The sequence below is a fragment of the Varroa destructor genome, unplaced genomic scaffold, assembly GCF_002443255.2.
Source record: "Varroa destructor unplaced genomic scaffold, Vdes_3.0 BEIS01000001.1, whole genome shotgun sequence".
NCBI classification, from domain to species: Eukaryota; Metazoa; Arthropoda; class Arachnida; order Mesostigmata; family Varroidae; genus Varroa; species Varroa destructor.
Genome location: NW_019211454.1, coordinates 19923186 through 19946301, shown reverse-complemented (window position 1 = coordinate 19946301; position 23116 = coordinate 19923186). Strand labels below are relative to the sequence as shown.

General features: G+C 39.1%; 1 protein-coding gene across 3 annotated transcripts in view; it reads left to right on the top strand.

The window, feature by feature from the left end:
• The window catches only part of Neto (Neuropilin and tolloid-like), a 60675-nt gene extending 42536 nt beyond the window's left edge, over positions 1-18139 (top strand). For all 3 annotated transcript variants that reach the window (XM_022810275.2, XM_086987975.1, XM_086987966.1), the window contains 4 exons: positions 3071-3196; positions 9113-9279; positions 14870-15292; positions 15463-18139. In XM_022810275.2, coding sequence (XP_022666010.1) covers positions 3071-3196; positions 9113-9279; positions 14870-15292; positions 15463-15612 — 866 coding nt within the window. In that variant the 3' untranslated portion in view covers positions 15613-18139. The remainder of the gene's footprint in view (positions 1-3070; positions 3197-9112; positions 9280-14869; positions 15293-15462) is intronic.
• Positions 18140-23116: the final 4977 nt, after the last annotated feature.

The window sequence follows — 23116 nt, the reverse complement described above, 5'->3', positions numbered from 1 at the left end:
AAACTGATATAAAATCATGTCATGCTAGCGTGTCATTTGGCCCACTTCTACTGTAGCCCGTTATGTACATACCTGTAACTGTTACCTGTTGTTCCAGTGATATGTTTCGTTTCCAATCCCTATTGTTGAAGCCATCAGGTCGTTGTCGATCTAAGCACTACACCACTCATGTGTTTAATTGCATCGTGTCGTTCTGGGGTCAGCTCGACCAGCTTTAAGCAGCGACCAAATTTCAGAGTTCATTTGAGGTCTTGTCTCTCTCAAGCATAGTGATATCTTGTTCAAGCTCATTAGCTCTCCGAAATTGGTTATCGGAAAGCACTCTTTCGACAAGATTGAATGGAAACATTTTAAGCTCCTGCGTTACCATAAAAAATCGGCTTCAGCTCGATAGCTTGCTTCTCCATCACTCACCGGCTGACCCGCGTTCCATCATCGCAGAGCTTCATTTCCGACTGTGATGCTCGCTTTATCAGGAAGGCTGATAGACTGAGACCCCTGTTTGGGGAATGTCCGCGTTACCGAGTCAAACTGGAAGGCGTGTTTGTCCTAAATATTCCTCGCTAATGATAGGATCTCCGACGTTCTCCAAGACATTCACCATTTTTTTTTGTCAAAACGAGCGATGATTTTTGAAGAGACGATTATCCCGAAAGTGTCCAGTTCGCACCGATTTGACGTTAAGTTTAGCGATCGACTTGCGAATAACATTAAGCACTGGCATATCGTTCGTGCGCACTTTATACCGCATTTAATGGCTATAAACGTAAGTCAAAGCGGTCTCTTACTTCTTTCCCCATATCGCTTTACGTTCGATGCCATCCGGGTCTGTCATCGTGTTCCCGTCACGTTGCACTGGTAATGCGTTTGCCTATTAAATTTAGAGACAAGTGGTTGTCTAGGGTTGGAATTGGGGGTGGACACACTTTTTGCATACTGAGTCTAAGGCGATGCTTAACGTCAACACCAGATGTGAAGCTGTAAGAGTGTATCTAAATATGCTCTCTGATTATTTCCAATCTAACCTAAGCCATAGCTTGGATCATAGTATGCTAAGTAACTATTTCGATGTAGTTATTCTATTGTCCTACATTACTACTGCTGCGCTGCTGATATAGTCTTTATCCCGTAAAATTTTGAATTAACACGGAACTCGGCACATACCAGGGCTTTTGTTTGTTGGATAGTTTCACTCGTCCATACCTATATATTAAATACGCTGGAGGTGCATTTTTACAGATGTTCACATATAGGGTAAAGAGGCAAGAGTAGGCTTGCAGTTGGGTAAGATGTAAATCCGAAGTTAGAAACAATATAGTATAATTTGAAGGAAACAGACTAACAGGTAAAACTGGTGCATTTGCCTATAACATACCAATTATTTTTCATTTTTTAGCTTTAGGCTAGATTCTAAGGGTAAACAATACTTTAAGAAGCTATATAGTTATCAAGGTGTAACCGGATGTGCCATCTGGCGTATCGAGTCCATTGGGAAATTATCCTTTCAGGCCTCGACCGGAAAAGTATCCGGGCCTTGGAGGTCGAGCTTTTTAGTTAAAAAGCAGGATTTATGTGGGGAAACAATATTTGCCCATTGTCTCTGTAAAAATCAGCAATCAGTTCAATGATCAATAACAAACATTCACAAATTGACAAACAGTTTTATGTAGATAATTTTATAGTGTTCAATCGATTTTGTAATGAACCTATGCTATCCCTAGCAGGCAGTACCTTTTACAGGTTTACGTAGATCTTTAAGCCTGGTTTCTCTGACAGCGTGCACTTACAATTTTTGCATTAGCAACACCATTTTTGGTATGACAGCAGTTGATTGATCACAATGGTAAATATCACATCTTGTTATACAATGTTTACCTAACTCGCAATGTTTGAAAAAGCGAAAGTACGCATAAATTCGCGTGTCGTACAACTTCCAGCTCTGAGGTACAGTACTATGTAAGCGGTCAGGTTCATTTATTCGACCTCGTATCTGCCCAAATCATATATGTACTATTTGGCTGCAGAAAGTAGACGTATCCTTAAATTCAGTGGACTAACATCTTACTACAAAGCCATCACGGGAATGATTTAAAAACCTGAGGAACCTTCCCATAGAACTAAAACTACAAGGACTACATGAGTAAATCATGAGTTTGTACACACACCTCCACTAATGAAAAGCACATACGTCAGTCCGTATGGATTTCCTAAGAACGAGAACTTAATGCTAAATTAGTTTGTCTCTAATATGCCCATAACTAATTTAAGTGCAACCATCTTTAATTTTTTTATAATTGAAATTTTTAAAAAGGCCCATGGGCAAGTGCCATAACGATGGAAAATAGGGAACGAGAGTTCCAATATTATGCGATATTTTCCACTCTCATATTTCACTAGCTTTTAGTATAATTTTCGTTGTTTTCTTGAGTTGAGGAGACCAATTGGCGGACTTCAATTGGCTTAAAAAGTATTCAATAGTGAAATTCAGCATAGGATAATAAATATACGGCATTTTAGTTTTTAAAAACCAAAATAGACTTTTATATGTAAAATCGGAGATTGGTTTAAATATGATTTTTATTTACAATACGATTACAGCATTATTATATTTGTACCAATATTTATTTATATTGTGATGCTGATTATTATTAATTGTTAGAATACTTTCACTGTATTGGTTGTCCTCTTCGTCCAAAAAAATATTACCCAGATCTCATCAACAGTTGTTTGCTTTGACCTTCATCTCGTTGTCATCAGTACAATATTCGCAGACCCTCTAGTATAAGTAGTAAAGGGTCACACCTGTAAAAAAACCACCATGTATATATATATAGTCGTCTTTTTGTTTTATTTAAATCACAGAGCCATCTCTAGAATAGTGCTATCGGAGGCATTTCGGAGGCTTAACTATCTAAATAACACAACCGTGAAAGAGCGTATATTTTCAAGGTGTCCGCATACAGACAAGCTGTTTTTTCGTTTAATAAATGAAATTACAATGTAATAAACATAGATAACGTATTGAGTTATTGATAATATGTCCACTAACCAACATATATATACTTGGCAGAGGATTGTAATCCTCTGACTGAGTTCTCCTGTGATGACGGCTGGTGCATCAGCAACAAATTGACTTGTGATGGCGATTACAACTGCAAATATCGATACGATGAAGACGCCAATCGCTGCGCAGTGAGTAAGTATATGTACATTATATGCCTCAGAGTCATACTTGGTATGCTCTCTTTCTAAGTAATAGCGTATATATCACGTAGTACTGGCTGGCCATGCTATTGTTCGTGTTCCCTTTGTTATGCCTTGCACATGGTCAACCGATCATGCAGGGCTACAGGGTAAATTTACGTGCAAATAAGAGAATATCTTAAGGGAACATTTTTTAGCTGCCTATCAACTTGATATGCTGAACTAAATCCAAGGCGAAGTGTTCTACCTCTAGTATAATCATTCAGCATCAGGCTTATAATATTGAACGTTTAATGTATGCAAACGCTCTCAGAACTCGAGGTCAGTAGTTTAGGTGATGACCAGATGGAGCTACTGTTTTCTCTTTGATTTAACTAATATGGCTCCTTGATGTTAAATCCAGTTTAGATTGCATTTTTGTATACGCCAACAGTTATCCCGTTGTATCTACTCTGCTCCACTTAGCCCTTTATCCTTTTGCGGTTGTTTTATCAATCTGTTCTAATATGAATAATATTGATTTGTGTTACGCGCAGCCAAAGACTTCGGCCAGATAGTTCGGTCACGTATCTACGCCATCCAACTTAAATTTTCGTGGGACTTTGTGCCATCAATTCCGTTGTCCCATTGCAACCTGACTTCCCTGGCTTGCAGCTTTACATATCCCGTTCTCACATTCATAAAATATTTCAACGGTCCTACTCATGCACTGCAATTATTTCAATAACCTGCTCTAACATTTAATATGTGCTACAACCATTTGTATGTAGCAACAAATTATGTATATTAAAATGGTTCATCAATCATTTTGCAAATTGACTGACTAAAAATCACATACGAGAAAGACCACCTTCTAGAGAAGAACTATACTCATAGACGAATTTCGATGGTTTATATTGAATTAATCATAAACTATTCGAGTAAAAATTACCCTTGCCCTATATATATATATATATATATATATATATATATATATATATATATATAAAAGCATGCCCAAATGAACCTTATTCTCTCTCGAAAAAACGAAACTGTTCACAGGAAAAATCTTCGATGGTAGAATATGGAAGAGATGCTTTAGATTCGCAAACTAGCCAAATTGGTATTACGCTTTTACGGGTGAAGAAACTGCTCCCTGCAAGAAGTATTTACATATTAAAAAAATGAACTATGTTAATCTATCTTTGAAAATTTTTTTTTAGATTTAGTTGGGAAATTAACATTTTTATTATTATCATTAACAAAAGTTTTTTGCATCGAGAACCTTGTGGAAAAACAATCGACTTTTCATAATAAACCCTTGGGAACATTTCTAATAGTTGCTGAAAAAATCGGAATAAAATTAACGATGGTGAGCTTTAGTAGAAAAGTAGACTGAGCACGAGTTATATATGCTTGTTTATCTATCTCGTTACCGTTTTGTAGTCTTTTCAGCCGATATGAACGCATCTCATTCGCGCTGCACCCGATGTAAAATACCCTGTAGTGTACATACAGGCCCATATCATCAGCTCTGAACCTTTTGAGATTTTGTAGTACTACCAATTACGTTATCCCGTTCCGGTAATTCCACTTCCGTAATTCAGTAGATCTATTAACAACATTTCTCTCGTTGAAGCTACTCTACTTCCACAAATTCTGGTCTCACATAAGATTGTTCTAATAGGTTTCTAGTTATCCTGTCAGTCCGGTGTAATGTTCGATGCGTGTCACCTATAATCTAGCATAAACAATCGATTGCCGGCCGACGACTTCCCCAGGTGTTCGGTTGCCATTCACTCGAGACTGTTATTATTGTTAAATATATAAACCTATTGTCCCATGTTAACTACAGTAGTCATATTTCCTTGGTTTGTTGTTTTGTGTCTTTTGGCTCCGTTACTTCGGCGCAGCCATTCTGTTCCCTAGTCCAGCAGTGATTAGTGACCCTCAATGACTGTCTCAGTAAAGCTCGTTATTTTTTATTATTTATTAACGCACTGCATATATTTGCCGCTAGCAGCAAAGTGGAATCTAATTCGAGATCGCCACTGTAAATCTATAAATATTATAATCAACTTGTACTCACAGGACTAAATTAAACTTTAACTGTATACGCGGCGCCAGTTTAGATCCCATGGTTTTCTACGATTATTCACGTTCTCTCAATTGAGTTCATCTCACTGCTCGGAAAAAACTTATCCCATTGAGGATGGCTCAAATCTCATTAACTATTCTGCAAGATAATTGATCTGCATCGTGCTTTTTTTAAGAAGAAAAACCACTTCCCAAGAAAAGTGTTGAAATATGATTTATATTTATGAGTCATTTCGACATAATTCACCGTTTGAAATCGAAAATTTTCTCATTAATCCAATGTTAAGTTAGCCGTACAGATTAACATTACGCTCTACGGAAAAAAAACCCCTGGCAAAGCTATTCCTTCACTTGAGGAAGGCGTACTATATATGCCAAGATGGGTCAGAATAACATCCCCATGTAGGACAAAGAAATTGCCCACCAGAAGATTATTCGCGTTTTCAAAAGCTGTTTTATCTGTCATGCACAATTTTACAGACAGGATAGCACTTCATGACCCGTGAGTCGAAATCCGCACCATTCGATTCGAATTACCATGACATTGTGCAGTAGAATTTTCGTTCTCGCGTGGTAGCCATCTACTTCCTGGTTTAAGAAATCTACTTTTGTCGCACTTAGCCTGCTCTAGATATCCCGCCGCTATCCCATCAGCTTCCTTTAATGTTTGATACGTATTGCGCTTACCGTAAACGATTGTTGGAGAGTTTACCAACGCCTACATAGGCGTCCGGTGAACACACTCCTGAGGCCTATTCCATGGTAATTAACCACTTACAGTAGTTATATTCTATCACGCTACTGGAATGGATTTCATTCATATATTACAATTATTACGTAAACGCGCTTTATGCATACTAGACCGAAGATCCAAACTATTTTTTCTCCACTTGTATGTGTACCTAATCCAGGCTTAATGAGAACACTGTTATATATATGTGTAACCTATTCCGCATTTTAAACAATTCTACTCCTGGAAAAAGGTATTTATTAGTCGAGCATGAACTAAATACAGGGTGAGGCGCTTAAATTAAGAATCATTTGTATGCTTTATTTTTAGGATTGTCCCTGTATCAAACAGACACTACCTATAAGTATCATTTCTGACGGTGATCTTTGTTTAATTTAGCCATTATTCATTATGATTACACCTTCAGTTCTAGACCTAAATCACTCGCTAGTCATTTTTCAAGAATCAAACGATACTGGTAGGTATAAATTTGTTTACGTGTCATGTAAATGCGCTACATACAAAAAAGCAGCTGAATTCCGGGTTGATAGCGAGTCAAAAGTTTAAAAAAACAGTACAAACGGTGCGAAAGGGCACAACTTGTCTCAAAAAGACCAACCGTTAATGCTCATTTGGACGATCCAATTGACAATAGTATATTCTTTCTAAAACGGCCGTTAATATCTAGATAAAAATCTAGGTGTATCGAAAATGGTTGTCAAACATTTAGGCAGACCTTTAAATCTTTTAAATCTAGAACCTATTGAAGATCTACCGATTTCTACGGAAATTTCGCGTTTCATAGAAACTGACGACAACGTAGACTGCCGATTTCAGACAAGGAATAAAGTTCATGTTTTACTGGGGTCCATCCAGTACGGAGAAGTTGGATAATAGTCAGTTTTTAAACATAACGCATCGTGTTCCATCATGACGATCTCATTTTTGCATTCTAAAAAGATCAAACTTTCTTGTAGTATTAAGAACGGCAGATGGGCGCCCGTTACAGTCAACAGCCAGCTAAAGTTTGTTTCGATCAATTTCAACACTGATTCGTCATGAACATTATGCTGAGCACCTAAAATAGTATGGCCAAACAAAACATCTTGAAAAATACGATGAGCTCTGAAGTGCCATGTAGAATGTTTCTGTATGATACATCAAAAATTACATAATTCTACAGCGTAAGAGTTCATAAATATACTGTGTGCTTAAAGTTCTTATGTGCAGGATGATGTATCGTATTCTATGAATTGGCTGGCTGGGCCAAATGACTCCCCAGGTATCGCTGGCACGAAAGAAGCTAACTTTAAAGCTGTTGATGATATTTAACTCTCTATGGGCTCTGTGGCTCGCTGCAGGCAATTTTTGGGTGAGTTGTATTTCCTACGGATAATACTTAAGGTCCGCGTGTAAAATTCGCGACACACGATTTTTCACCGGAAGCAACAACCCTTTTGCGCGACGCACGGGTGGTGGTGCACGGTGGGCGCATACTTAACTTGAGGTGGTGCGTTTTTGCCTCATACATTCTTGAAGAGTCTTCATATTTTATCGCTCCCGGGTTTAGCCGATCCATGGGTTCACAGCAGGAACAAGCTTTAGTATTTGAATCCTTAAGTGTTCCAGGTTGACGGTTCTTGCCGAGCGTCGCGGAGGGCTCATTGAAACCCCGCACAAATGTTTATTACCAGTATTCCTCTATAAGATTCGAACATGTCCGAATTGGTGTAGCAGGATTTGTGAACGTCTTACCTTCACACAAAGATTCCAAAGACTTACGCTGTTCAACAATCAGAAGTCCTTGTTCCAAAAGAAATTCAAGTAATCAGGAGACTTCTTCTGGATTAATGACTTCTGTAGAAGATATATTGTGGTATGATGCCATCCTTGCTAAATGCAACATTTACAACATGATCATTGGCGGCCAAGTTCGTTTTGGCCACGATCCAAATAACCTGAAGGTGGGGTTTTCTCGTCGAAGCAGACGACCGCTTGTTTTGTACTTGCCAAACGGCGGAACATGATATTTATGCCTTAGCATGCTTAAAACGTACTTAACTTTCATGGTGTACGGTGAGTAGTTTTCGTGTATAAAAGTTTACAACATCGGATATAATAAGCTCAGCATGAAAACTTTCGTCCATGACTACTCTCTTGTATTCGTAACCTAGGTTATCTTTCCCAGTCATAGCAATATTTTGGTTTTTCTGTCGGTAAGTCAAGCTTCGTTTTCGGCGAGACACATTTTTACGTAATGGAACTCTCGCTTAAAGTCTTTCCAGATGTAAGTGCGCGTCTTACACTCTTAACAAACAACAAGTTACAATTTTAAACTCTATCGGAAAAATTAAATGATAACCAATGTTGTCCAATATGCTTCAACATTGTTAATCTGTCTTGTTATTAAACGCCAGCATGTATATTAACCTCAGCAAATGTCTACTCAGTACCTGAGTTTTTTTGTTTCTTGATATTCTCAAGTGCCATAAAGTTCAAAGATTGAATTTTAAGTGTGTGCAAATTTGTTAAGCAACCATCAATTAGGTAAAAAGTCGAGCACATCATTAAAAAGTTGGTTCCAATGATCAATACGCATAGCTAGGCAAATATATGAACTTAAAGTGTATTTTAAAAACTAAATGAGATTTCTAAATATTTAAATATCGGATCAATCAGTCTGCGCAGTGGCCATATTATAGGCCAGGAAAGAAAAGATAAGTACCGCGTTTCCTTTTCAAACCACTCAACTATAAAGTATATCCCAAACTTCATTTAGCAAACGTTCAATAATTTTATTTATAAATTAATTGTTCACAACATAGTAGTGATGTGATAACCCTTGGTGATAATTACATGGTGAAAGACATATGGATGGTAACTGAACACTTTTCCTTGGATTAGAGGAGGACAATTGGAATAAGTAGTACTACTCGTGAGAGTTCTTATAATATTTAACTTTGAACTTTAGTGACAGATACAATATCTATATAAACAAGCATTGTTTCAGTGTTGCATTTTCCCGAACCTGACTTCTGCCACATATCTCTAGACACTTGATTTTAGTAGCAACCTAATCAACAATTTTGATTGTCCATGCAGGCTCTGGTATTTTTCTGGTGCTGACTTCTGACCACATGATCATCATCTTGGTGGTGTTCACGGCACTGGTGATGGGCATGTGCGCTTCCATTACCATCACGTGCTACAATAAAATTCAGGAGAGACGTGAGAGAGAGCGGGAGTACAAGATTCGCAGGAGTAAAGAGGTACGTTTGTGCAGCTAGTTAACAGCTCTTACTCCACAACATTTCGGCAAGTCGTACTTTATATAACAAGGAATGGAGTTCACAGCAAAGGTCTATTTCAATTTTTTAGTACAAAACTACAGTTTTACATGTCTTGAAACAATTAGGGGTCCTTGCTTTTTCAATTTCCACTACAAGATACCGCATGTCAATACATACAGTCGTGGGGCAGTTCAACATTTCCGAAAGCTTAATTTATTGCCTTTTGGCTGCCAGCAACTCCATTTTTTCTCAACGGAATACAAATTCTACAAGAGAAAGTTCTACACTAGGATACTCATCAAAGTCTAGCTGTCCTGAGATTCAGTTGTGCAAATAGGAGTAACGTCTAAGAGATCGTGTGTGCATCAAGCTAATAAACCAGATGCGTTTTTTTCACTCTGAGTAGTAAAGACGAAATTATGTAGCTTGAATCTATATCATAAAACGCTCAGCAGGATTAGTTTCACTAGAACAGCAAGAGACTGATTCAACAAGTTCATAGAGACAATACAACACACAATGGATAACGCCAAAAGTTTTCAACGTGCGGTTCGTATCCGCTGATAATAACGGACTAAAGAGGGCGTTATGTTTGAAACCGTACTTGAAAGACCGCAAATGAAAGGCAATGCTTAGTTATAGTTTTTTGATGAAAAATTGCGCCTCAAACAAAAAATTCTGATTCGTTAACTGTGAAGAAAAAGCTCTATAGGGCTCTATTATCCTTTATGTCAATGATTCCGCTTTCACGTATGCAGTCCATTTCCAATAAAAATAAAAGCTTTGAAAAGGTCCTTATAAAATTTCTTATAAAAAATGCGCATTTTTAGGAAGGGAAAATAAAAGCATATTTTTCTGAAAAACTATATTATACTTATTAAGTGATATTGATTATTTATCTAATTACATAGAATCGTTTTAAAATAGGAGTCAACACTACCACATATTTTCAATTTATGTTTATATTCTGTTCATGTGCAGCTTTAGTTTATCAATTGTACGGTGGGTCTGTTCTATGTTTATAAACAATCTCAGCTATTCACATGTGGTGAGCACGGAATATTTAAGTCATTTAACCAGACGAATATTTTGCAACCGGCAGGACCTGGTCCAGCATCGTACTTTAAAAACATATCTATTTGATTTTGCTTCTGGCTATCGTCAGCATTTTTATGTTATGAATAACATAAGAGAGAAAGAGCTCTGTCACAAATGTTCGCTTCTTTTAGATTTTAATTGAAAATTAATATTACGCTACTATTGTGTTTCGAAAAAGGTGTGAACCAAAGAGCGATGGTACCTATGAAACCGGCGTTAGGTACACTTTGTCTTGTGGTGGAGGCCAGCTATCTGAAGTAATGCTTAACGGCAGCATCCAACCTAAAATTTGAAATATTTAGGGCGATGTAGCCTGGATATTAGTCTACAAGCTATGGCGACGGCACGAAGGCTGTTTCTGGTAGTATCTGTCTACTAATAGATAATCCTTAAGTGAACTTTTAAGCGTTTGAAATGTATGCGTGACTCCGTTATATTTAAATGCTTTTAGGAGCTATTTGGTGTGAGACCGAGACACATTTGCATCAAACGGCTCATCCGATGACGATGCATACTTTGTACTGTTTCTAGTGACTGAACTGGGATTACACTAGATAATAGCGACGTGCGGCCATAAGAAGACATATGCACAGTGTTTTAGGCACTACAATGACTCGTATATGTAGTGTGTGAATGTGGACGGCAGCCACCGATTTGATTTTGTTCGTCAACACTAAGCACTCCGAGCAAGGCCCATCTGCCACGATAACAGGAACTTCTGTAGACTAACAACAGTATCGGTGATTCAGGGGCGAATATAAACACAACCGTTAGCTTACTCGATACGTTTAGGCCAACGTTGGCTTCACAGTGTAAAGGATTTTGCCTTATATGAGCACGAAGTGATAAGGGCCTTGTATATTTTGGTTTGTTCTATGAACGACGGTGAATTACGTCCAACTGAATGGTGTCGGAGTATATGGTTTTATCACGTGCATTATTTGCGAAGAGTCTGGTCATGTTGGGCATGCCCCTAACCTGCCTTTACAAGTTCTTATATATAAGGCTGCCCATACTGTACAGCGGCTGCAGTGGTACCTCATACATAGGCGAAAAATGCAGCAAATCACTGGCTGCAACAGCTACCATTAGGAATCCGCAGTGCTTGCTTTGCTCGATTGCTCTACCTGTCTCCGATCTCGTAGAAACGTATGACATTGTCGAAGAGCCTAAGATGCGTTTTAACTTTTCGAGCTTTACTGACTAGCAGTCTCGGCAAGTTTAAATGCATACTAACTAGTGTCGCGGTTTCAGTGATGGAACCTCTTCACTATGCTGGTATAGTAATAATATTAATTGCCTTGCAGTGTACCTTTTCACCCTTGTACACTTTCATTTCCGAGCTTGGATTTTCCCATATATATCATAGGGCGTGCAAGACCTGCTACCACTGTCTGAAATACATTTTTCTATATTTCATAGTAAAGAGATCTGAGGTTTGGAAAGGTTTGTTATACTACAGTTTTGCATTATGTCTTCCATTTTGAAAAGAGAACCCAAGCACTCAACGTAAGTGCAACCTGAATTTCTATGCCTCACCACAATAATTCTCTTAAGTTTATCTATGAACCAGTTAAACGAGCACACATCAGAATATATTACAGGCTATACAAAGTAAAATTTTTTCGATGTTCATATAAATATTTTTGCAGCGCAAAATCGCAAATATCGGCCATGTACATAGTTTATTTAAAATCGATTGTACATTGTTTCTGCATATATTTGTATTCTTTATAAAAGATGCATTTGGTAAATTCCTACTGTAGTTTTACTTGCAATGGAAGCCATAATACTCGCTACTAAAGTATTAAAGATCTGCAAGATGCATAACATACTATACTAGTAAAAAGCACCGCCTGCTCAACGAAATTCAACCATATAACGTTTCTGCTAGTGAGAACCGGGAAGGTGAATACCTTTTCGCTGGTGTGTCGGACAATGCATAAAGGGAACCTAGCATTAATCAGACTAAAATTAGACCTAAGTTACATAGATATTTTATTTGAACACACAAGCTTGAAGCCTACACTGACTAGTGGTGTAACATTACTGGAGCGTAGCAATAACACTAAGGCAACTTGTATAATAAACTTCACTAACTCTGCAGGGCACTTTTTGTTGTCTTCCGTTAAATTAAATAAAGGACGTTTACGGCTTACAAATGTAACCGGTTTGGTAATTCGCAGAATTCGCGACACAGTTTTTGCGGTCAGTTAACTGAAGGAGCACCTTGGTCACCTCTAAGAAAATACCTGGAAAAATGACGACCGTGGAAATTAAATATTTTTTATAAGAAATCCATGCATTGATTTGTAAAACAGGCTGCAGGTTTGAAACGTATATAACGTGAAAAAGTTAGAATACCACACTCAACGAAAAGACTCGATTACAAACAGATTTTGATAATTAAAAAAAAAACGAATAACATCACACGAAGTCGCTGACACAGAACTTAGATGCTTAGAAAATTTCTTTCTTCAACCACAAGTAATGATCCCTTCAAAAAGAATTCTATAAAAAGACAGAAGCACCTGTTCAGGGAAAGGCCTGGCTCGAAGCACAGCACTAGACTCCATTCAAGGAATCGCTCGGTATGTCGATGGAGCACCGGGAAGGTGAAAATAATGCCACTTGGAAAATGTTCACAGAAAACCTAAGCGGATCATGGCCAGATTTAATATAGTCGATCAAGGATACGATAGAGACCCTTTCTCCATCACCGAAACGGGTTATCTAGTTGTAAATATCATGAGGAATTAAACTACAGAATCGAAAGAAACCGTATTGTGAGTGAATCTGTGTTTAGGAGGTGAATCCCTAGCTGAGTCTCGACTTTCTGATTAAAAAATGTCGCATGCCAGCCATAACCACATATCAATATAGTGGGTATGCAAATAATCATGGATACCTTGTCTTCATATAAACAGATCTCAAACAAGGCTACAAACAAGTAGGGATTTAAAAAGATAAATTGTTTATGTGTGCTAACGAGTAAGTAAAGAGCAAGAATTTCAGGACAAAAAGTATTTTATGGGCATGCCAAATAGAATGAACCTATTACTGAGGAATTAAAATTAAATTAATTAAGAGAAGAATTAAAGGTAAAGGAGACGTTTTGAAAGAAGCGCGAAGACGTGCGATATCAAAAAGCTTAATTAGGTCCCTGTAGTCGAATCCATTTTGTGAAGTTAGCTCTTTCTTTTACCTTAGCTAGTTCACAAACGCCTTGGCATCAGGTTTTACAGTGCCTGATAGGCAGCTCAAGAGTAAGGTTAAAAATGCTATAACGATTCAGCATTCAAGCAAGATACTGGAGCTTCACTAACCTCACTCTCCAGTTCCATCTGACCAATAATGCTTAGCGTTTTACACAATTACATATGTGCTTTCGTTTTTCTTTATCATTTTCATTACGAACACTTTTTAATTTGTTGAATGTATGTGTGGGGTGACCAAGCATCGTCAAAAGAGCACCTGGAATGGGCTATTTATAACTGCTAAAATTTTTTGTCAAAAAAGTAGCATTGCCGTGTTCAAATTCTAACGCGACAAATCAACAATGAAAAAAATTATTACTAATGCGGCGATTAGAATTATTTCTTCCATAAGAATATAGTTGAAAGGACGGGCTAATAAAACGTATAAGATTGTATGATTCCGTGAGGAATTTAACGGTATGAGGCACACCTACTGGCTTTATTAATTACAGGTAATAAGCTTTTGGGGCAAAAATATGAGCGGTAATCTGAAGATTTCCCATCTAGAAGCAGTATATTTATATTTTAACACACTAACAACAATCGTGGGTTCGTTGGGGATAATTTTAATATCAATGGGGGGTGACAAATCAGTGCCAATCCTTGAATAAATTCTGGATCTATTATGCCGCGTTCATTTATCACAATAATGTTTTCCACTGTGGTATCTGCCATTGTGATAGAGGACCCGACGGCAAATATACAGCTTTGCACGTTATAATACATCAAGTGATAATCATGAAAGCCTTTCTTTTTTGAGCACCTTTATATTGTGCATTTTCAACTGGATTCATCGAGGTACTATAGCTAATATAATCTTTTTGAAGTAACTCAAACCTGACGAATAATCGGTAGTTTATTTGTTAATACCAATTCTCACTTACGAACCCATTCATAATAGTATAAGGACCGATTTATTTAATGGGATTCCATGTTTATTTTAATGTCCACGGATAGCTTTCAGGAAGATAATCAGCTGATAGAAAGCTGCTTATAATGGCTAGTTTCCTATCTAAAGGCTCCAAACCGAACTCCACTTAAACAGTTGGATTGAGCAACCATTGGATAGATAAAATGACAAATTGACTAAAGTTTGCACTACGCATTTTTTTAGCTTTATTTTATGTACTATACACAAACATTGTATAGATCCATAGGGCTTACACTGATTAAGAAGTTCTGCAATGAATGACTTGAAATTGTTTTTGTGATAGGTGTCAATGGAAATTGGACTGGCCCCGCCTGCAGCTCCTTCCTCTGAACTGGAAGCTGCATTAGCGGCAGAGCTTTGTCTGCGCAAGCAACACCAAACTGGGCAGTTGGCAAGTCAACTAGCCCCAATGAGTGGACAACTAGTAGATGATGTCGAAGATGGACGCTACCTGCCCGACGTAGACCTTCAGGCATTCCGTAAGCACCCCAATGGAGTGCTTATCATGGCTGGTTCTGGGCCTGTGTGTAGCGGTGGTGGCGGTGCTGGCGGAGCCGAAGGCGACAGGCAGAGTCTAGGAGACAGACAGTCGGTCAAGTCGGTACCACTCTGCCCGCAGCATGGCCATGGCACCTACCGGGATAGTGCTCTGAACAGAGATTCGATCACACCGCCCATTCCGCCTCCACCTCCACCACCCATTCAGGTATTACCCTTCCCTACGCAGCTCTTATTACCACTGACTAATCAACAACACCTATCTATATAGCCTACTAGTTTCAATCGTTGCGAACCCTTCAAATCCTCCAGTAGCGTTGATTTACCGCTGGGCTAATAATATAGCATCGCTTTTTTCATATGTTGCTTCTTAATTAGGCGTTTTACCGAATGCGGGACTCCCCAGCAAACGAAATGAGCGGCCGCTGGTCACCTTTGGAAGACTCGACGATGGCTTCCAGTCCACAGGGTCCTTCACAGACCAACGGAGGAGAGACGGGCCGACCTGACCTTGTTGCCCACCGCTAGGATTGAGAGACACCCAGGATCTGCGCTTCATGGTCAGTGCTGCTCGGACGGGCCAGCTTTAGCGACCAACGACGAAATTCACCTCCAGTTGTAAAAAAATTAGATCAGTCAAGAGGACTCCCTCGACCTCAAGCGCCCTCTCCAAAAATTAGTCGACAGATATGTAGTCCTACAACACTTGGTCTGTAGTGTGTACAATAAGAATGAACCGGGACAAGCAATATAGCAAATGAATAGATACAGCAATTGTAAAACACTGACAAATACACGGCTTAAATCTTGCGAGCAAGAAAGAGTAGTGAGCTTATTCAGAAAAAAAAACATGTGTTGCGAGAAATATGAGGAGCAAAAGTATTCATAGAATTATGAAATTCAAGGAGGTGCCTTTCTATTTTAAGCTAGAACACATTTCCTGAACAAACCACTATGACGAAGGTTCATGATCAGAGTTTAAGCGTGACGGTACATGTACCAATACCACTAAACACTATCAAGTTGTGTATTGACTAATTTCGGATAACATCGAAACCATCCGGAAGCTCGGATGACATAAGTAAGCGGCACTACGCCGCGAAATCCTTGAGCGACCAACGCCAAAGATTACCCCAAGTCAGGGCAAATCATGTCGTCTCAGAAACCTGCATGTGGGATCAATGAGGTCATCTTTGACTTGTCATTTGCTTTAACAGATTGCAATGTCACACCTACTGTTACAATAGAGTTACATTCAAAAACGTGCATCTTGTCGTCTCAAAGCTAGGGATACTACATGCTGACAAGGAGAGCCAAGTAGGCTTCGAGGTCAAGGGACATGCCAGATTGCTATCACGCGAGCACCAGGGAGAATATGCACAAATATTGAGGCCACCAGCTTGAACCCAATAGAAAAACACAAGCGATGTTATGAATGAACAAATTCGTAATTTATTAACAAACCAGACGAAGTCGCTTAAGTAGGAGAAAAGGATTTAAAAAAAAAAAAACTATTTGTAGAAAGGAAATAAAGCGAGATATCAGCAGGTGTTTGGAATATAGCTGTCCATAGCTTACCTTACAGTTGACTCAACTTGATCAACTTATGTTACTGGAGGATGTGAATATTGTAGATGTCAGGCGTCATGGTAAAGCGGTGCAAAATTCTAGATGCTAAATTCTAGATTCTAAATGCTTTACACACAGTCCGAGGCTACTCGATTAACTTTAGGCTAAGCTAATGATATTGATATGGCTGATTATTTTTAGGAATAATAAACGTCCCATGTAGGACCACGGTGGCCGGATTAATATCGCAAAATATTCTCAAAATCTGCATTTTTAACGTCAGTCGAAATTCTCCTAAAGTTTACTCGAAACCTTTGAGTTAAAAATTTCCTCAACTAAATATTTGCCATAGTAATTCCGCAACCCTACAACTATTGGGGATACCAAGTATTTAGAAAAAAAGTTAGTTAAATTTGAGTGTTTAGATTAGCAGGCCCTGCCAGGCAGGGTGTCAATACTACATGGTGTGGACTTGAAACACGAGTCACCAATTAGCAAAGAGTATGATGCGCACCAAATAAAGCAAACGATCACGCCGAAGGGTGTATCTAAAAACTAACGGCGGGTATAAACGCAGCCCGTGACGGCTAGTTCAGATGCTCGCTCGATCCGAATTTCCCGCTGTACTCTGTAAAGGTTTAATAAGTTAATGAAATAAACAAAAACAAAAATGACAATGACTGCAAGATAATAGCCGAGTTGAACGTAATATATCCCGGATCGCTATAAAGTAAGATGAGCGGAAAGAGTTAGTAAAGAATGGAGGAATACTCTGTGGAGGCTGCTGGATGCTTTGATGAGGACGGCTGATCTTAAATGGACCTGACAGTAGGCTTTGCTCAAACGCCAACTCAGACGAAGTTAAGCAAATCAACCACAGAGAGGGTATATATAATACGCTGTAAAACCCCAAAGCGAGCAGAAGTGTTAGAAAAGAGCGAGAAGGAGTGGTGCAAATTAGTCTAAACTATTCAAGTAGGATATGTCAAAAAAGATCTGCAATGACGCACTAAAAAATTTGGATGAAGTTTCGATTGGTCCTTCCCGCTCACCCGAAATACCCACAGTTGTATTACCATTATGGTTATCCCTGTGTTTACACGCATCTCGTTTTGTTATATATAAATATACATACAACAGTCTCATAAGTAAGTGAACACTGGTGAGGAGGCACGCGCCTAGATCGATGACAACAATATTATTATTATTACTACTACTGCTAAACAGTTGATGTACCATCACCGGTTAGATCGAGTATTGAATCCCTTTATAATAGAATTAGCTCTTGTAGACGTTGCGAGACTCCCACACTGCGAATAAGGACTGTTTTGTCTTGCAGGAGTCCGACATTGTTGTACATACCGTACTGCGTTAACGAAGAAAGTATTTGCACTGCAATTGCCAATTAATGTTTACTATTTAAGAATAATGAAATAAAACTAAATAAATAAATAAAAGATTGTCTGTAGAAAAAGGGACTACTCAACTGCGACGGTTTCATCTGCTTTATATTTCAAAAAGTCGCCTGTGTTTTCTACACGTCAGTTGATTTCGAATCAGTAAATTTTTCACGCTTTGCATGTCGAAACCGGTTTTTCCCCGAATAAATTTCCAAAAGCCATGCGGAACGTTGTGCGACAAGCGTGCTGTAGCAAACCTTCCTTACCGGGTTATTTTTAGACAAACGCGGTATTTACCAGCTCTTGTCTGACAACCAAAATATTCATGTTAGTTAGTGTCTTCAAAGATAGTAAGTTTAATTTCAAGTTGATTATGAAAAAAATAAACATATTTGGCAAGATATGAACGGCCAATGCGCTTGTCATGTGCAAATATTTTAAAGACCATTTTAGTATGTTTCTATTTCAAGTGATTTTCTACTCTATAGTAAATTGAAACATGAAGATTGTTTATAACTAATGGAAAACACCCCGTTTCATTTGAATTTTAGTAACAAATTATTTTCCTATCCATTCGCTCTTAGTCTCCTCGATCTTCTCTAATCTCTCAACCAATATATTTATACCCTTCTGCCAGAAACGATCAAGTATGATGTTGAAAAACGTGTTCATTAGGTTTTGAAACCCTGATCACTATCTAATGTACCGTTACGATTTTTATTTGCCGGTGATCGCAAAGATGATAATCCGCCGGGGCAAGGCTTCAGAAATATGGTAAGTGCAAAATAGCCTCTCACTGAAGTTCTCGCAGAGTGACTTTGACAATTTTAGGTGCGTGCGGCTTGGCCTTGATGTGGAAAATGATGATTTTGCCTCATTTGCCGGGCCCCTTTTATTAGAACGCCTCGTTCACTTGATCCTCCTGGGAGACACATAGGTTCCTGTTAATTGTCTTGTTCTTCTCAAGCATTTTTTAGCATACAAAGCCCTTGCAGTTGTAGCAAACGCAAATTATCGTCTCTTTGGGGCCTAATCCAACACTGGGTTCAAACGTATCCTTCGGAGCTACGCATCCCTTTCTCTGCTGCACATCGACACGGAGACATCTGCTAGTTTGCATTTTATCGCATGCATTTGCAGCTTTGCTTTAGGCACTGCTTGAGGGTCCGTTAGCGCAACCTCGTATCAACTCTTCAGTTCATAGCGAGATCTCAGCTTACGATCTGATATCTGGTAGTCTTCTCCTTTTTTCGGATTCAGCCTTCGCTTGCTCCGTCCCACCGCTGCCCCTTACCTCGTGGTCGATGGTATCGGTCTCTCGAAGCTTAGTGTAAGTTGTTACGATAAAGGAGGTCAGACCTGTTATACCACAGTTCCAGTCTCTTGCACTGGATCAATTTGAGCAATTTGCTCATAACTTCCAAATGGTATTCATTGGTGGCCATAGAGCCAGCACGAACTGATAACAAATAAATCCTTGACAGTCAAAGAAAATCGGTGAAAAGTACTTTCAAAAGTGCTTTGAAAGTATTACAAAAAAAAAAGGCTTTTGATCTGAATCGTGTGACTTTCTTCCGTCAGAGCTTACTTTTGAATTGATACTTAGAAGACTGCGTCTTAACCTCATCATAATAGCTGTGTACTTATGTTTGGGTATTTTTAATTAAGTGTTCAAACAACTCTTCTAAAGGTGTCGGAAAGTTTTCCTAACACAGTTTTTCACGGGTATCTATCTGCTGGACATTAAGCTGTTCCGACAAAAATTTTGCCGTAAGCCTTTTGACGCCTAAACAATCGATCAATGAGCTAATGAAGTTTTTATCTTATGTTAACTCTGTTATCGTTATTCGGTGCATGGCAGGCATGAATTATTTTACGCTTCTCATAATTTAAGTCCTTGATCCCTGCCGCACGCCGTCTAAAATGAAGATCGTCTGCGATGAACCCCTCTCCATCTTTAAAACCCGTGAACCACTTATTTATTCGAGCTGTACTCAGTGTTTAGTTTCTATAGGCTTCCTGCAATACCTACAGATTTCATTCTTCACATAAAACCTTGCGCGTGACTGTTACTCCATTTGGACAAACTATAAAATGCTTAAAGCATAGATTTACCCGATTGCGCCGGAGAATTCAAAATTGCAGTAATTTTTTAAATTTAATGCCGCGAAAACTTAAGCGAAGAGAATACGCAAAGCGAAAGCAAAGAGATACATCGATCCATTTACAATAACCTACCAAAACGTTTTTGATTTCTTTAGCTTCATCTTTTCACATTAAACCCAGAGTCTGATTGGTTGACCAATGGTTTTACTTATGAATAATTTCATCGGGAACACTTCCCAGTGAGCGAACATACTTGCGCTATACTCAAAATCACCATGACACATTCAATACGCACACCAGGTAACCTTTTATACAGGTCGCCTCAGTTTCGGCCTTCAAAAAATAAGATTTTCAAGATTTGAAGTACTCATCTGTAAAGCACATGAGGTACGTAGAATCATCCATTGAGAACCTGCGGCGCATGGTTTTGTAATCTTATTTTTGTATGCTGCACAGTATTGTTTACTCGTAAGGTAAGAAGGTCGTTATCTTTTGTACTTAGTGAAATCGGCATACCCAGTCTCGATAAAGCTATTCGAATATTTTTCCCACATTTAAAGTGAAGTTGCTCTTCACGGCGTGTCCCGCTAAGGCTACCCCTCGGGCGCTGAGTTCTTCGATTGTGACTTGAGCGGATGAACAAGCATTTGTCCCTGTTAACATTTATTTTTGATAGTAATACGGTGACTAGTTTGGGAGTTTGCCTCTTTGCCTTACGGCCTCCCGGATTGTCCCATGTTTACAAAAATTGGAAGATCCTTTGTTCTTAACTGAACCTTCAGGCATGCTCGAACGATGCCCATTTCTCAGGAAGAATATGGATGAGCCAAACATACTTCAGGTTCTCGAACAAAACGCAGGAGATACGTCGTGGTCCCCCCTAAATGGAACGCCCAGTCGTCGTTGGTTAGTACGATCTAGTAGACCGTTTTTTCTGGCTGCTCCATGCTACCGCCATTCTATTTCCTTGTGGTTTGCCTAATTTATTCTTAATCGCTAGTTCTTCCGCTAGGATTCTTCTCGCATATCTATGGTTTCCCAGCTGTCGGACGGGCTCCTACTGCTTGTGCGTTGATGACGTTTCATTTTCAGAATAATGATTTCTCAGACACGCCGCTATGCTGGCGATCCTATTTTCTAATTAACCCTTTCGTGTTGATGACTTAAACTGTTGAAATTTCGCTCAGATGTTATTTGGTGAGCGGCTGAAAAGTCATATAATTTAATACTACTATCGCAACCTATACTGCAGTTCAGCGTGAGCTTCATCTATATGGCTTGAGTAACCATGCGTGACTGTGGGCCACGACTTTAGAGTGCAGCCTGATAGCAGCTTTTTTCTGTTTGGTAATTGCCCCTTTTATTTTATCCGAAGCGGTGCAACCGGTCAGTCCCCATTTCTTCATAAATCTTTGTCTTTCGAGTTTTATACTCGGTATCGCCGTTAGGTATTCCATCAGACTGCTAGCTCTCTGCACGTAATGAAGTGGATCTATACCCGGGTTCGAATCTAGACCATACACACAAACCTAAAAATCATACTGGTCGCTAAGCAATCTGCAGCTTGATATTAAAAAAACGCTTTGGAGGGGATTCTGGCGGAATTCATTCGAAACACATAAGAAATATTTCCATCATGCCCCAGCTATTTTCAGGTGTTCCGCGCCTGTGAGGTGATTTAGAAGCATCTTGCGAATCCGTCAACTCAACCTCATGCCTTTCGTATACTTCTCTTCTCAAAATGCCTGAATACGGCGTCGGTCCTTTCTTCCTTTGGCATCTTTTTTTATCCTTTCATTATACCTGTTTGCTTAAAGATTAATAGGGTATTAACGTTAGTCACTGATTTAAGGATAACGACGTAAGTATAACAACCAATGAGAGGTTGCCAGATGCTGCTGGGGGCCCCAAAAGTCTCAGAGTTGAGGTTCCGTTCATTTCAACGACTTAAGATTTTTCAGAAAAAAATTTCAAATGGACCTTTACGTTTGCTAACGTATTCATTGGCGAGAGGTTGATTAATAGCCTTAGAGGTTTAAGTAACTCCTCTGAAGACATGGACATTCATACGAAACCCAGGTTGTCAACTTGTTCCCTATAATTTTCTCTTAAGCATTTCTTTTCCAGGCTGATTCTGTATTGCCAAGACGGGATATAGCCGAACGGTTCTACTTGTAATTATCGCTCACTGTCAGGCCGCAGCTGTCGGCACACTTACGACGAAATGACTAATTTTTCTGGTACTTTATCTAGAAAAAGTCGAACCACTTGAAACTGATTTCTACCTGGATCCTGCCATGGTAACCTTGGCTGTCGTAGACCTGAGGAAGATGCTTGGCATAATTACTTAACAATTTCAACCAATGTTTAACAGCTCCCATGTAAGCCGGATGCATCTTGTTTAATAATGGAAGTTTTCCACTCATTGCCGATTGGCTCTAGCTTTGTGACGCCTGCAGCCTTGTGGTCACTACTAGCTTTAAACACCAGTCGGGATTCGTGTTCTTCAAAAACGAAAATCTGCATAGTTTTTGCGAACAGTGCAACAGGGTATGATAATGCCTGGTATACTTTACACATTACCTTGGGCAATTTAGGACTTAATCTGCGGGCTTATAAGCTACAAAAATTTCAACGGGCTCGCGTGTGGTCTGCTGTTTGACGGTAAACGATCTATCAACCTGCGCTCAATTCTGGGTACTTGGGTGCAGCGCTAAGCAGAACAGGCATTTTTGGCTGACTGCAAGCTGTATGGATTTCGAGGGTCTGGACGGGCGGCCTCGATCAGTCCATGCCGGTTGACATAAGACCGAGGATATCTTTGATAAACACCCTGGACAACACAAGTCGATTATTGAGTGGCTAAGCTTTATTTTGCTGTATTAACAGATGAAGAAGTAATAGCCTTTAACAGACAACCTTGCCGCTAACCGAATTTTCGAAGTCGCTGGCTTCAT